The sequence below is a fragment of the Phallusia mammillata genome, chromosome 6, assembly GCF_965637545.1.
Source record: "Phallusia mammillata chromosome 6, kaPhaMamm4.hap1.1, whole genome shotgun sequence".
Lineage (NCBI taxonomy): Eukaryota > Metazoa > Chordata > Ascidiacea > Phlebobranchia > Ascidiidae > Phallusia > Phallusia mammillata.
Window position 1 is genome coordinate 788773 of NC_137257.1, and position 17173 is coordinate 805945.

Consider the following 17173-nt stretch of genomic DNA (forward strand, 5'->3'; position numbering starts at 1 on the left):
GTAATCCCAATCCCTGTACAGCCGCAGATTTGCCTGGGTATTAAAAAAACCATAAAACTGTGCGGGTAGAATATTCGCAAAGCCGTAGTTGTATGCAAACGACTTTTGTGTATGTTGTTATTTTCACAATAAGTTTTATTAATTTTTGAATGCAGCACAAGAAACTCGAAAAGTCGCCACAAATCACTAAGACAAAAACATTTGAGTTCTACAGCAAAATTCACATCATCTAATGGGGCAGAATCTGATTGAATCCCAACATGCATTTTGAATTTGCCAAATAAATCATATGTTTACATGCTTTATCAATTATTTAGGTTTATGGAAGTTTTTACTTCCTAACGTTATAGGCAGTTGGGACTACGGAATTAAATCCTGCCCAAAACATGATGTAACAATTCGTGCAGACGCAGATGTTCTGCCACCATAGAGTAAACACAACATGGGTAACGCCGCCCAAAATAATAAAGACAATAAACAAAAATAATAATAACTAATGCTTGGACACAATTTCCAGCAACAAGCACATGACAGGTTAAATTTTTTTTTACATTTGTAAGGTTTTACTTATTTACATTTTCGTGCCAAGAAGCCGTTTTCAACAGCAAGGGCTAATGGTACAATATTAAAAAATTGAAGAGCACACAACACACATGCACGAATAACTATGTACAAAACATTACAAAATATTGTTTGGAATTTTTAATTGCATACACTCACTTGCGTTTTTTTGACTTATTTTAACAGCAAGTGGTTATTCACACACATAGATACAAACATTTCGGTGAACTTACAGTTATATTGGGGCAACTCGCCATATAGGCAAAACAGGATGATGAAATAACGTACAAAGGGCGGCGTTTCCATGTATATGTAAACCCCGAATGTGTGTAGCACAACAAACCGGTGACACCTAAAAAACCCAGCCTCAAAGCACGCATGGGTTTCATCTGTGTATCGGCTCGTGTAGCTCAACCCGAGGCAGCCTGTCTATGTGATGTAAGCACGAATCGACTTTTCGACTTTCTTGTTGCAGAGTGGACAACGACGAGGGTGACATGATTGACAGGTGCACAAATGACCGCAGGGAACCAATACAAGGTCAGAAATATTAACACGACATATTTTGCACATCCTCTCAGCGCGCAGCTCATCAATACGCGATTGCATGGAAGGGCTGCTGCTGTTGTTTGTTGTTTCCATCGGCTCCTCTGCACATTCGATCCCTGCAAACCAAAGTGACTTTAACAAATTTGTCGTTCAACTGGTGTAATGCTAAACAAAATACTAGTTGTTGTTTCAAGAACTTGTAATTTTGCTGACGTTTTGCCCACTAGAACGGCAAAAATAAACGTCATCAAAAATACAAGTTCTTAAAACAACAGCTAGTATTTTGTTTAGCATTACACCAGTTGAACGACAAATTTGTTAAATATGCTATTAGATATGGTGAATGAAATGCTTGTTCAACCAAAGTGACTGTTACGTCGATACGTTTTACATCAAACATATTTATCCTGTCAAAATACGGATTCTAAGAAAGAAGCTAACAACATCTACATTCCTAATTGTTTGTTTGTTTTATTTTTCCACCTCGATGAGCGGGCAACGCCTGAATGCGTTATGCTCACAATGAGTCCGCCTTCCAGATGTCAGATTTTTTACAAGTCCATTGGACCATTTTTTTGGTTGATTTAATTTTCGTTTAACCCACTGATCCATAAAAACTAGGTCGTATAAAATAACACTCAGGTTATTTATTTTCCCAACCTGCGGACCAATGACTCTCAAACACGTTTCTCACGAGCAAAAATAATTCATGGAAATCATGCTCCGAACCGTGAAAAATTGCGCCGTATTAAAAAGCGTTGAACCCAACAGGGAAGGTTTTTTATTTTCTCTCAACAGGGAAGTTGAATTAAGCTTTAAAGTTAGACTTCATACTTCAATCTCGAGTGATGTCATAAAAGTTCAGACGAATACGTTTCTCAGAACTCTATCACTCTTGCGATAAAAACCCCACATATTTACGTCGTAAAACAAAGAAAATTTTGTGTCAGCATGACTCGTTGGTTATGACGGAAGCACTAAGTCGTAAAGTTGATGGTGAGAAAAGTAAACACTACGGTTTTCCATGCAGCTAAATGCATCTGTGGGATTCAATTTTTTCATCCGCCGGTTCCATCACAAACGTTATATTTTTCAACCGGTTCTGTTACAAGAGTAACCATTGACAGTAACCAGTAATGCTAACCGGTTCGCTGATCTCATAAAATTTCGTGAGACGGTTTTATATAACTGGAGCGAACTGGTTGAATCCCACAACTGGTAATATGTTTTCATCGTTTTAAACACCATTGTTTTAACAAGCATAGAAACCCTGCTCAATTATTTTCACTGACCTCTACCGCTTCCGCGAGCTGTCGCCACTTCATCTTCAGTTTCGCTTTCCATGACGTCATCGTCTGCGGCTGTGACGTCATCAATAATTTCGGCCACGGTTGAATACATTTCGCCGTCACGCAGTCGTCTGTGAAGCAACAAACGCTTATTATGTGAGGATTCGATGGTTAGGTTTACTTAAGTGTAAATAATTTTTGGGAGATTCAACTGTGTTTTATAGACTAAATCTGAAAAAATATCTCAGCGGAAAATTGTGATAAAGAGCAATTAGGGAACACGTCGGTTTTAACTTTATTAATTAATGTTTTTTACAAATCCTGCAATATTTACATTTGCCCAGAGGTGGGATTCAAGTTTTTTGTCAGCCGGTTTTATCATAAATTTCATATTTTTCAGCCGGTTTTGTTGCAAAAAGTCCATTGACAGTGACCATTAATGCTAACCGGTTCGCTGATCTCACAAAATTACGTAGGACGGTTCCACAGAACCGGTGCGAACTGGCCGAATTACCTCACTGCATTTGCCATTTTAGTTGTTACAGGTTTGCACAAGTGCAAGTAATTGTTAGAGAATGCCGTCAACTGTGAACGGTGTCGAAATACTATAAACTTGAATGAATCTCGATAGAATATTGTTACAATGAACATTTTGATCCGACATTGGTTTAAACCAGGGGTGGGCAAACTGCGGCCCGGACCAGCAGTGGTTTCCCAAAGCTCTTTATTAAAGGTTGTGCGGCCCACAGCGGCGCTTGGATTTCAAAAGTACTGGCGAACGAGGCCAATTATTACATATTTTTGAGCTGATTAGTGGGCCTGATGCTAGTTTTCTGCGACCTGACAAAATGTGGCTAGAATCAAATACGAATTGTACTTGTAGTTAAGCATATTTGGTAAGAAACAAAGCAAAATCACTTTGTGTGATGAACATATGCGGCCCGCGATCCAATTTTAACATTTATAATTGGCCGCACAGTAACAAAGGTTGCCCACCCCTGGTTTAAACTAATAAACGATTGTTTCTCACAGTTTCTGCAATGCCGCAATTTAAATGAAACATTTCTACTTGAAATCTGCTTTGTGCTTCCAACACAGACTTTCCATTATACATCGCCATTAGTTGTTGGCTCACATGAGGTCAAGGAAACACAGACATGGCTTTATTTGGGAATCTTGTTTGGTTTCCAAAACAGCTTGACATTTCCCACGAGAGAATTCATGTTTTCGCAAGGAAATGGCGAAAATGCCTTGAAACGAAACCATTGTCTCGTACACAGTGATCGATTTTTAAAATCGTTTTAAAAGGTTGTGGAAGTTTAGGACCTTTAACAGTTGCATCGTTGTTGTAGAGCAAAGCTTTTTAACTTTTTACTTTACCACCCATTTCTACACAATTTTGTAGGAAAGGCCAAGGTTTTTTGCAAACAAAAGCCTATACATTTATGATTAACGCAAAAACCCAGTAGCGAGCGGATTTGTCTAGACCAGCAGTGGTTCCCAAACTTTATCATATTTTTTTCAAAACGGTCCCTTCGCCATTATTTCGAGGGCTCGCGGTCCTTAAGCCTAAATGTGTATTTCATAAAAACAAAAGTTGATTGCAGAATTTTAGCTAGATATGCAAAATTGCGCATAACAATCATCCAAAAACCGCATATGACATCACAAACAGGACAAAAACGATTACGATTGTGCGCAAACAATTGAATTTTTGACAGTTGTCATTCAATAAAGGCCATTGTTTAGCAATGGAGACAGTTGATTATCATTTCTACTTTGATTTAAACTTATTTAGTGGCACAAACTGGCGCCAAATAAGATTATAGAATTATTTTACCCGCTTTGCGGTCCCCCCAAAATTGCTTCACGGACCCCTAAAGAACCGGGGACCCCAGTTTGGGAAACGCTGGTCTAGACAAACATTGTCCAAAAAGCTTTTAAGATCTTGACAAATGACTTTTAATGGAACCAAAATTGACCTTGAAAGATCGGTTGTGTCAACTTGCTTTACACAGACTTGCTTTACTTTTAACATGACAACACGTTTTTCAGACAAAAACATTTAAGCGCACCTCGTCAGTGGGTTCCCCCTATTCTAATTTTGTGCTGGATGTAAATCGTGTGATTGAAAGCTGGTTGACTTGCTTTTATTACATCATGACGAAACGAGTTCTACGTCAGGGCTTCTCCCCAAACTAATTGCATTCTGCCTTCAGGTCATTTATTTGATCGCTTGATGACTCGCAGTTCTAAGTAACCGGTCACTGTTTAACCGCGAAACCGCTACAGCAAACAATTTAAGTGTCTTTTCGTGTTCCTGTTTGCGCTACGGGGTTTTCCGCCGCAAAGAGTCCATTAGTAAACAAGGGCCAGGCAACAGACATAGTAAAAATCTTTATCAAAACCTGAAACATAACAGGACTTTGCAAAAGTGTTTCGCTGCTCAAACTATTAAATCGAAACAGATAATAGGACTACACACACTGACCTAAACAGTAATTTAATATAAACCATAACTGCCAGAAAATTTGTGTGTAAAGAACGCCGGCATAATGTGTTCTTACACGTTTTCTGGCAGTTATGTTTTTGATTAAAGAAACAGAATATAATATGATTCCGACATTCACCTTCTGATAACTCCTCGAACGGTTCTGAGTTCGAATCCCATGTCTAACGCGGCTCTCGCAACATCCGTTCTCATGGCAACGTTTACTCTTTCCTCTTCCCTTCGCAAATCCTCCTGAAGAGGAAGAAAATAATTCACCAGTAAAAACTGAGATTATAAACAACCACATTATCGAAAAACAAGGGAGATAAGGCTTTTAAATATTCCGTGTTGAAATAAGTGGAGTTAAATTATTCTAAGTTCTGGAATTTTTTGGTTTTTGAGGATTTCGACAACAAACTTAGCTGATCCGATAAGTAAACAGTATTTACACAAATCATGCAACAAAAATGTATGGATTAAACTGTAACTATGAATTAACAAATATGTGGCTCCTTCAACAGTTTTAATTACAACAACCCGGCGTTTCGACATCCCTTTATCAGGACGCCTTTATCAGGGTAATGACTAGATTAAAAGTTGTTATAAAGCAACAATTGCGATAAAAACACCCAAAAACGCAGTGATAGTTAGCTCGTACGCACCAATGGCACCAGTCGAGTGATAAAAGAGTAGAACTATGAACATAGCCCGTAAGAGCGTGTGGAATTTCAGTTGTTTGTATTGTCGTGGTCAGTGTAATTCATTCCAGTTAGATATTTCAGACATTGCGCCACTGCACGATGTTAAACACGTGTCAGATAAATATGCGACATGATTTAATGTATGTGCGTTCGGTAACCTTTAATGGCAATTGTGACGACACAAATGTCATGGACATCGAAAGTTCACCTGTGGGTCAATGATCTGTGGGGGTGGTCTGTTGACCTCTGATTGACCTCTACGTTCACCCATCATCGGGGGCACATCCAACCCAGCCCCTCGCAACTGGGGCCGTGGTAAATTGGGAAACATTGAAACCATGCGATGGACGAAGTCGGGTCCCTTCCTCTGCAGAAGGAATTCACAACTGGAAAGATAAACAGTTGTTTAGTGAAATTTTCGCAGAATAAACAGTGGCGGTTTTATAGTCAGCTTGGAGACAACAGGCTGGCCTTATCAAATGAAAAAATGTGTTTAAACCCCATTAGTCAGTTTTGGCTTTTAGCAGACAAATCTGGAAGAAATGAAAATAAATTGGAACTCAAAATCGAGTGAAGCCCTTTTTTTGTGCTTATTACGTCCAAACAAACTAAGAACCGGCAAAGCGTAATTAGGGCCTAAAAGATGGGAAACCAAGTTAGTTTTCACGGTCATAATCAACACGACTTTAAAAAAGTTACAGTTTTCCTTCGCAGTGATTTTGTGCGTCTGGCAAAATGTTAACCTGAAATATACCAGGTTATTTTGCCAGCAAGACCGCGGAGGTTTTAGTTATAGGGAGGACTTTATCAACGTGGTGGATTTAAAGAGAATTGCTTCACTTTGGGTATTTTAGACAAACGGGAGACGGGTAAAACCCCGGTAAGAAAAACCGCGTTGATGCAATGCTTAATGAGAAGAATGAAAACAGGAACTGCTCAAAATAGCGTCATGAGCTGACACAACAATAGCGAGAATTCTAAAAAACGTTCGACATCAACAATAAAAGAAAAACAAACAACGGTCTCTGAAAATAGCCTTTGTAACAAGTAGTGACTCTACTTTGCCTAGGTAGTACAGGAAACTTTTGATTCGAAACAAGTTTGATGCAAATTACCTGTTAAATGCAAATTATCTGTAAACTTACGTTGGAAACCACTTTGCATGTTCTGTCCAGGGTTCATCTTGTGGATCCCAGTTTTGTAATCCACCGTTGCAATACCAACATTTTACTCTGTCGCGCTCTCCTGTAATGCATAGAGATGTTAGTAAACATGTTTATGCGCTGTATCCGATACTTCGGCGTTATCGGAACAAATTCCGATACCTTTATACACCAGTGGCGGGAATCAGTTTTTTGTCAGCCGGTTCTATCACAAAAGTCGTATTTTTCAGCCGGTTCTGTTATAAAATTTCGTACGAAGGTTCTATAGAACCTATGCGAACCGGCTGAATCCCAGCACTGCCTTTATATGTAAACAGGTGAACCGTGCTTTGCTGCTGTTTTTATTAAAAAAATTGGCAATAAAGTGGCCTGAAACTGACCTTTGACTCAGAATTTAGTTCAACGTAATTGTTTGTATCGTTGGCTATATGACTTAAGAAAGGATCTGTTCACCAAAGCAGCATTTAAGGCACGGTTGATTTTGGGCTGACTTTATTGTTATGATGTGGCGGAAGTTGTAAATGTAAACCATTAAAGTAAAATCGATTCACACAAGAAACAGTAATCCGTATTGGTGTCTCAAAGAGTTTGAAGTTAGGTGGAAAATATCGGGTACTGGTATCGAAATGAGTACTAGGTATCGGGTCAAACCTTAGTATAAAGCGAACCTTATACAAAGACCATTTGTTTCATGTTTTACTTACTTTGTGACACAAAGAGTGGCATTGTTAATATGACGGCAAACATACCCTTACGTCCTCAAAACTATGAAATACTGACGTAATCTTTGTTTGAACTTAAACCTTTGCTTGTAAAAGCAGTTTTCTGTTAAACACATGTTAGGCTCAACAAAGGTTACAACTGTGAATGTATTTCTACATTGTTGATTGTTTCGAATACAAACTCAGGGAGTTGATATGCTATAAAGGTTACCTTCACTTTGATATTTTTGAAGGGCGTATCTAAGTACAAGGCGTAGATACGTAAGCAAACAGGTATGAGAAAGAATCTAATTTCGCCATACAAGGGCGTTTGGTTTAACCTTGCCTTTTCTCTTGTTGTGTAACTCTGATACGCCCAAGCGAACTATTTGTACTTGTGTTGTAACCAAGCAAATGTAATTAACGAGGTACTCCATTTACATACAAACCTAACCCAAGTAACCTTCACATTCTGCGCATGAAATCTAATCTTGACTGAGGGATTTCAATTGTAACTCTATACATTGCACGGATTTATCAAGCTATAGTCATTGAGATTCTGTCTTGGAAAACGCAACAATATAAACATGGCAATAAGCTACACCTCATCTGCATGAATGTAAAAGCAACCATTCAAAATCAAAACCTCCTAAATATTATAATGCGCCAGGCATAGATGTAGATGTATATAATGCCAAAAAATCTAGCCAGCTGTGGGATTCGAACCCATGACCTATAACCTCGGTAGGGTTAAAGCATCTGTCTTAATGTGTGAAATGTTTTAGAGACCAGCTTGATTCGGTACAACGCTACTTGTAGAATTGTGCATCAGTGTGTTGCAATCGCTGGTCTGTACGAATGCCTCACGCTAATCCCAATCTTAAATACATATTCCTACTTTCCATCTTATATATAAATTTGACTGTCTGATGACTTGATTCACTAATAGCTCGAGGTTGATCATGAAACTTAGCAATCAATTGCATCAGTGGTGGGATTCAGCCGGTTTGCGCCGATTCTGTAGAACCGTCTCACGAAATTTTGTGAGACCAGTAAACAGGTTAGCATTACTGGTTACTGTTAATGGACTTTTTGTAACTGGACCGGCTGAAAAATATGACTTTTGTGATAGAACAGGCTGACAAAAAATGGAATTCCACCACTGAATTGCACCCACAAGGTGATGCCACTCACCCAGAAAGAAGAATCCAGCTCCAGCTATTTGTCTTGGAGTCGCATCAACATTGTTGGCATTCCAACGATGGTCGAAAGTTTCAAATCTTGCATCTTCATTTCTCATGTGAGGATTTACTGGGAATTGACACTGGAACATGTTTCTCAAGTCCCTCTGAGATAGAATGCATACATTGGGGTTTTATCAGTTTTCTAGCTAATCAAGTCAGAAAAAAGGCTCAAAAATCACAAAACTAGTTATTATTTGATCTAAGGTCCGTATTGGACCACTTAAGGCGAGGCAAGCAAACTATTTACGTTGCATTTATTGGATTGTCCAATGTCATTTCGGCTGATGACAGAAAATAGAATTAGCTGGGATTCGAACCAACAACCATACGATTACACAGAGTTTATATTAACTATAAGCTTTACCAGTAGACAATTTCCAAATTTGAAATATTTTGATTAACACAGCGCTCTTATCAACTCAGGAAAAATGTGATCATTTCCCTGGAGGTTCAGTAAAAAGTTTAACAACATCTGCTACGGGGTCAGTAAAAGAGTACACACATCCCCTGAAGGTTCAGTTACAGTGCGACCGAGTCCCCTGAAGGTTGATTAAAAGTGCAACCGACGCCGCTGTCGGTTGATTAAAAGTTCACCTGTTCTGCCTCAGACGGATCTGGTGGCTCAGTGAACACTGGTTGACTGCTTGCTGTTTGCTCCCTTTCCTCCGGTGTTAGGGACATGTTATTTGGATCGCTTCCCTGGACCAATCTGCCACGAATAGGTAGCATTATGTTACGTAAATTCCGGGAAAGATTCCAGTCGTGGGTTCGAATCCCACAATCCGCAAGCTAAAAAAATTTTCTCGCCTACGCCTTGCTATATGGGAATGCTTGGTGACCGGCTGATTCAACATGACGCCTTCGATTAGGCTGGGATGCTATGAATTAATTTTAATACGCTATTGTATTCCAGTAAGTAACACCACCAAGGCCGATTGGCGATCTGAACAGGGTTGTTTTGGTTTGTAATCTACTGTTTACTCAAATAAAGTAATAGAAAATTGCACGAGTAGCCTACATCTTATATACGTTTCTGGGAGAGCTTTGCTACTCTCGACTTGGACATTTAAAAATAATTTGGTACAGGAGTCGGTTTTAACATTTAACAATCAGTTATTCTTAGAACAGAACGCATGAATATTATGATTTCTACCTGCAGTGTGGAAAGTGCCTTCTATGTTCAGCTTGTACATTGTCACCATAATTCCAGTTGCGCAAAACACCAGCACATGAAAAACACTGAACCCGGTCAAGATTTCCCAAATAGAAGAATCCAGACCTTGCAAGGTCGTTCGAACTCACTGTCGGTGTTTCGTTTGGCCAGTGTTCGAAAGTTCGACTGAAAAACAAGATAATTTGTGTTTTTCAATTTCACAAGGAAATTCTGAGGCCTAATTTTTTTTACAGTTACACCATCTTTGTTTTTATCAGCGGTTTCAGTGGAGAAAACGGGACAAACTTAATCTAAAACGATTGCGAAATAGAAAAAATCCTAGTATTTTCGTTATTAGATGCGTATAAATAAAGCAAGTAGTTCCTTTTTTTCAAGCGTAACAAGTCTGCGTAAGAAATTCCCCGAATTCAAAGTAGTTTCGCCTTTCTAATAATAGTTCGAAGGAAAGTCCAGTTGTTGAAACTCCAGTTTCGCAGTATAGGACGTAATACCTAATATATGCCGGATTTACCAACTAAAAGAAACTAAAATTAACTTTCTGTTTTGCAGAAATTGACGTAACAATGCACGCAAAAAGTAGTATGTCATGCTTGTCTTATTTATTTAAAATTTGATCAAATGTTCAACTTACAGTCTTTCTGATTCCTTTCTCAAGTCCATGTTTTTCACAAATCTTTCGTGATAGGATGACGGAATTGTCGCGAATTCAACAGACTGCAGAAAAAAACGAATTAAAACATATTTTTGCCAAATTGATCGTTTCTTCAATGAACATTTCTATACGTTTTTTTGGAAGTCTTTGCTACTGTGTTGAAAGTTAAAATGTATGAAGTCATCTTTTCGATTAGAAGATAACAAAGGATTAGTTCCAGTTTTATTCACTTGTTGTCAATCGAAACTTGTTACGTAACAGCATTACAATAAGTTTCGCTTTCACGTCCTACGACATGAGGAAGTTTTAACCCTAACTAATGCTTGCAACGTGAAAAGAACTAATTGGTTTCGGTATGTGATGTTGCAACTTAAAAATTGATGGTTAACACATGCTTAAAGAAAGTTTTGTAATTGGATTTAAACACGAAACCGTTTCAAATCTTTAAAGTTAAAGTTTTTTGCCAATAATAATTGCATGTTTTTTTGCATCGTCTTTCAAACTGTAGAACATATAGAGTAGATATAATTACACCTTTTAAGTCTATTGTCAGTTTTATTTTTAGATAGACATCTTTCCCTTTTATGTACATCTTATAGGTTGAAAGCAATTTAGATCTTTTCTCAAAACACAGAAAAACACAAACTTACGTTAATCGAGCTACTTTGGAACACAGGCCTCGCAGTTTGGTGTGAAGCAGGCGCACGATCTGTAACAATAATGTGTAAAAGGCACAATTTAATATGTTTCTGTGCATATTTTGGATTAAACAGGTTTTTGAACTCACGCTTTGTTGCCAAACTGGGTGAACTTGCAGCAGCAGCATTTCTTGGTCGAACAAAATCAGGCAAATCACGACCTCTTGACCCAACCTGCGAAAAACAGTAAAAATATCAGGCATGCAAAAATTATTACTTAGGAGCAAAGCAAATTGAAAACTTTCATACTGATTGTTATGAAACTTAAAAGCAAAACACAAAATTGTTCGCAGCCAAACTATGCCAAACTATGTGTTTCATAACATTCAGTATGAAAGTTTTCAATTGGGATGAAATCATTTCGTCATTGCACGATTTCGCCATATCTGAAGTTGTACTTGTATAAGCCTACTTTAGTTTTCAACGAGGCAAGTTCAAGATCAAGTGGATTTAAAATCTATACAATATTCCATAACGTTTAGACCCAATAGGACCATGCCGAAATGTATAAAGAGTTTTTCCAATGGGTTCTTAACTCAAAATCCATTATGCTATATGTGCAACTTGCTTACCTGAGATCTGTCGGTTGGTTGCAAGAATCGAGCAAGACCTCCTCCGCCTGAATGTAAATAAATAACTCGGTTTTTGTGATTTAGTTAATTCCATAAACATTAACCACAAATCCTATCAAATAAAGAAACCTCTAAACTTTTCACAGGTTTGTGCAACAATGCCGAACAACAAATAATTGAGAAAGTCACTTTGTTTTTGTGCAAAACTGCTGTTTCTGTCCTGATAAACCCAACTTTTACTGTCAAACTGTTCACAGAATAGCATTAGCAAAGCGCAGTTGCTGAACAATCATGCAAGTCGCAAACCAATTAGTCAGCGCAAATAGCGACTCAAATTGCGTGTGGACTTTATTGTCGGCGCTTAGTGCTAAAGGGAAACTGCAAACGCCTGTAGGATCTGCTAGAGTTGGAGAAACGTTACAACAAAACTACAAGTTCACAACATGAAAACTATTGCAAATTTAGCACATCAAAGTTCTCTTAATGAACAGGAAGCAGAAAAAATACATAAGTTCACTAACACGAATCTGTTGTTATTTATCATATCAAAGTTCTCTTAATCAATGGGAAACAGATAAAATCATAAAATAAAAAATCAATAAAATAAAAAAATAAACAAAAGATAAAAAATAAAATCATGATTGCATTCCTGGAGTATTTGAAGAAAAAAATAACCAACATGATGACACACTCAACTTAAACGAAAACGGTTCGTACCAATTTCAACATTCCCACAATCCTCTCCTTTCATCAACGGACAATCATCCCTGTGCCATCTCGCTGCTCTGACGTCATCACTGATTGTCCAGTCTTGGACGCACAGCCCGCAACTGTTGACACAAGAACGGAGTTGTATAAGCAGGCCTTAAATTGGGGCCATAATCTGAAAGTACAAGCCAGTATCCGGCCCCGAAAGTGATGAAGGTGAAAATGCGGCAAAATGCCCGTTGTATTAAACTCCAACCTGAAAAACCCGGGCCGACCTACAGTTATCACGCAGAAGCACGTGGCTCTCTACAATAGTCACGTGACTTGTACACATTAGCACAAGAGCCGCCAGACTACGGCCGCGACAACTTTTTATCCGGCCTGCGAAATTTACTATTTTACAGTAGTTGCGCATTGTTGGCCCCTCAAAAGCATTGGAAAACTCCTGCAGTTTGGACGTGTAGGCTAAGTGGCCCTCCTGTGTCATCTTTAATGTTTTCTGGCCAGCTGCATGTGAAAAAGTTTAGTGACCCTATTCATTAGCAGGTGAAATCACAAGCTTTTAGTGGAAAACAATGCTATTAGAAGATTATAAGAAGGCAATACGAGAATACGAATCTTTAAGCACTATTTTCAGCAAATTTTGTTTCTAGTAGCGAGTTACTTACAGTATGATGTCGGTGAAAGTGCAGTTTGTATTTGTTCACTTATCACGTGACGGCCCAAACATATAATGGCCCTCACATGAGAAATGAATGAACGCAAACTGCTATGGTGCATCATATGGTTTGGCTCCAAGAAAACCTGCAAATGAAACCTAAACTTTTTTACACGAGAGTATTGAGGTGCAAAAAAGCATTTGACATATTTTAAGCATAAATTTTTTTCGTGTGGCAAATTCTGTGGAGCCTGTAATCAAGGTTAGATTGCCTGGGTTTAGATCAGTGGTGTTCAGCCTGTGGACGTTGGTGTTACGTCGTGGCTTTTTGAGTGGTACACGAGTAGTACATGTTTAAAAATGACTGATTAAGAGTTTAAAAGATTTGTATATGTTTCGTCACCGAACTTTATATTTAACTCAGCGTACTCTGGACTTGATCGTGTTGCAAAATGTAAGAAATTAATTGACCAAAAAGGGTTCGGAAGTTAATATAAACAACCCCACGCCAAAATGCGTTGCAACATCGCCTTGCGCAACGAACCTTTGATGTTTAGGGTTAGGGTTTAACCATATCACGCGCGCATAGCGTGATTGCGGCGTGACACGTTGCACATTTAGTTAAAAGTTCGTCTAGATTAGCAAAACAGCTATGTTGCAATAGACTGTTGAAATATAATCCAGAAAAAAACAATCTCCGATAAGCACGAGGTCATTTGTTATTATCACATGATGTAAACAACTTTTGATCACCACGTGATCAGTGCGTGACCAACACGTGATCAATGCGTGATTAGCACGTGAGCAGAACAACCTACTCAATCTCACATGATTAGCACGTGACCAGTAGGCTTGATGAAACTTAAATTCTACTTGAGAAGGTTTTGTTGACAAAAATCGCTGAAAAATGCATCAAAATTAACCTGAAGCATTTCACTCGGTCTTTGTATCCCGTGTAGAAGAAACCTGCTGATGCTAAACGTCGTGGGTTTGCTGGAGAATGTTCTGGAAATCTGATAAAAGTTGAAAGTCGGTAGGATTCCATAAAAGTATCGCCCGGTGGAATATACACGCTCCTCTGGCCGGGAGGATCTTTTGGTCTGAACAAATTAAAGAAAAGTTTTTATTTTATTTTATTTTATTTTATTTGGGATAGCATTTTAGCTTTATTTATTCAACACTATTAGTTCACAGTTTGGACAAATAACCCGGTCATGAAAACAACCCGAATACGTTTTTGTCAAAGGGTTTTCAAATTGCTCCTTCATGGCCTTTTAAATATATTTCTAACTTTTCAACACACCCTGTCCCTGACTTATAGTTGTACAATGAAAAACATCTGACAACAGAATTCTGTTGTTTTGTCGCCACTCAGCAAAAAAAGCACCGTTTGGGGAAACACCTCAATCAACTCCCGCACCGCGTATTATTCATAAACTTTGCAAAACATTTACTTAGCTCTGCAGGTAAACCAGCGTCAGAAACCAGCTGATTCAAACAGCGCAAACAAAACGACGAATATCGGGTGTCAAATAAGTTTAGTGCGGACGTGTTGTTTACGCGCTGTATCATAATCCTTACAATGCAATATACGTCAAAGCGGTCAGAATGGCGTCACAAAATCGATGAATTCTAAGACAACAATTTTTATCGGATGACCGGTTGTGCGTGTAGTGACGTAAATAACACATTCGCAGCCCTGTTGACTGTAACGTAGCTTCTACGACTTCCAACGTATTTTGTTACCTTTGATTGGAAAGTTCTTTCGTTTGGTAATAATATAGGAAACCCTGCTTCAGGAATCTAGTTTTACTTCCACTTTCCCTTTTCTCCTTACCCAGCCGATGCGCTTTTCTAAACGTTTTTTTACTGTGTTTTTTTCTGCGTCCATTTTTTTATGCCACCTATCAAATGTGTTGTCAACGCCAGAAATCGGGGCCCAAACGTAAAATATTGTCCGGTCCCAACATTTTTTTTATTGACTAAGTATTGCTCATCCAGCAGTTTTATTGTAAACAATCGACGTTTCTTTTTTTTTTTTTTTATTTTTTTTATTTTTTTATTTTTTTTTTTTTTTTTTTTTTTTTTTTTTATTGTCCGGTCCCCACAATTGTGACAAATCGATATGTGGTCGTGTGAAAAGTTTTGAATCAAACAAACCTGTCTTGAACAACGCCATCGCAGCAAACCAGTTCCAAATTTTCTCTCGCAAAACCAGAAATAATTTCCGGAGTATTGCGTAGTAATAACTGTTGATTGGATAAATTTTCGAATTCTTCTGTAACTTTTAGAATACCTGCAAAAATGATTTCTGAATTTATTTAACTTGTTTATCAAAAAATATAGTTAAAAAATGTTACCTTGAAATTGGTCGGGCACAATCTCTTGAAGAATTTCATATTTTGTTGCGAACCAATCTTTATCGTTCGCCGGAAAACCGATTTCGGTCATAACATTAGTTGTTAAAATAACCGCTAACGTTACAATCATCATTCTGTGTGAACTTGTGTTTTCAAATTTCATATTTTCAAATTCTCGAATTGAAAGATAATTTGCTACGTAGAATGCCGCCAAAACTATTTCGAATTTGTTTTGATTGGTTGATTTGTTAAATGCTGATTTGAGCCGCTCTTCAGTCAAGTTGGTACGATTCCAATATTCACTTCGATTCGGTTGAAGAAGCTCTTTCAATGTTTGGATTTCTGATTGAGATGAAGTGAGTGTGAGTAAGATACGAACAAAACGGAAAACCACACTGAATTTTAATAATAAAGTGATTTGTATTATGGAAGATGGTAATATGATCATCAGTGGCGTATCGTGTATATGAAAACTGCAAAACCAGCTAATATTGAGTTAAGTTGAGTTTATTTCGCCGGGCAAAATCGTAGCAGCACCATTGCGCTAAAATATTCACCAATATATTCAGCAGGCCGGAAATAGCTGCGCAACGTTCAGACGTTAAAAAGCGCGACAAAGTTGAGGGTAAAATTGGTGGAGGATAGTAGACGCGCTGCTGCTACACCATTACTAAAAGCGTTCTGTGACAGGGACTCACATCAGAGGGTGAGTTTGGCGCATTAGGACGTCTAAACATTAGGACGATTCTTTTTTGACTGACGGTAACATTCTATTATAAAGTCAATTTTAATCGTTAAAATAAGTAAACAATTTTCTTTATTTATATGTTCTTATGTGCACTACCGAAATTCGTACATTAAAATACAATACGATATTTCGTGAAACTGCACCGCAGCAAATTTAAACCACGTGTCACCACTAATGATCAGGGTAGTGCAATGTTCGTTTGGTAACTATGAAAAAAAACAGTGTTTTCGTTAAAATTGTTTTTAAGGAACATCGTAGGCAAAAGCTAGTTGTAAATTAAAACAACATTTTACACTTATAATTTATTAAATTTTGTTTTTATTTGGCCATAGCAATTTTCGTTCTTTACTCGTAACATTTCATTTCCGATTTTAAAAAAAAACGTCGGTCTGTTTTTATGCTTTAGTAGCAAATATATTTTTAGGCCATTTTCGAATAAAAATAAGTACAATGCATGTAATGCATAGGTCTAACAACGAGATGTTCGAAACAACATGAGTAATTTTATGAACATTACGCAACTTATTGACAAAATAGGCACAAGTTTTGGGGGAAAATTGTTTTGTGTTTGAATAATGTAATACACCTATCGGATTTTAATGTGCTGGCCACAACCTTTCATCCAAAGTTAGAGGTTTATTTGTCAATAAAATAAACAACTTTATTGCAGGTTTGGTGTTTTTTGTTGTTGACTTCATATAACTTATATATATTTTAAGTCCTTTAACTTTTACCCGCACCTGTTAGCCAATATACATGATTGTTGTTGTTTCGAAATTTGTTGGCAACTTTCTTCATCACAAAGTACAAATCCTTTAAACCTGTTACAAAAAAAGAAACAAAAGTAAATCATTCTCTTTTAACTGACTAAAAAAACGTGCCGAAAAAAAAGCGACACGTCTCA

General features: G+C 37.8%; 1 protein-coding gene across 1 annotated transcript; it reads right to left on the reverse strand.

Annotated features, from left to right (window-relative positions):
* Positions 1 to 990: 990 nt before the first annotated feature.
* On the reverse strand, positions 991 to 15704 carry LOC145232624 (baculoviral IAP repeat-containing protein 7-like). The gene is made up of 16 exons (XM_080097286.1): positions 15522 to 15704; positions 15322 to 15457; positions 14085 to 14261; positions 12513 to 12625; positions 11796 to 11842; positions 11313 to 11397; positions 11176 to 11234; positions 10505 to 10587; positions 9853 to 10038; positions 9294 to 9408; positions 8650 to 8803; positions 6737 to 6836; positions 5800 to 5977; positions 5030 to 5142; positions 2403 to 2530; positions 991 to 1226 (listed from the first exon to the last, which is right to left on the reverse strand). Exons 1-16 carry the CDS (start codon positions 15682 to 15684, stop codon positions 991 to 993), a joined length of 2073 nt encoding a protein of 690 aa, XP_079953412.1. The 5' UTR covers positions 15685 to 15704.
* Between the last annotated feature and the right edge of the window lie 1469 nt (positions 15705 to 17173).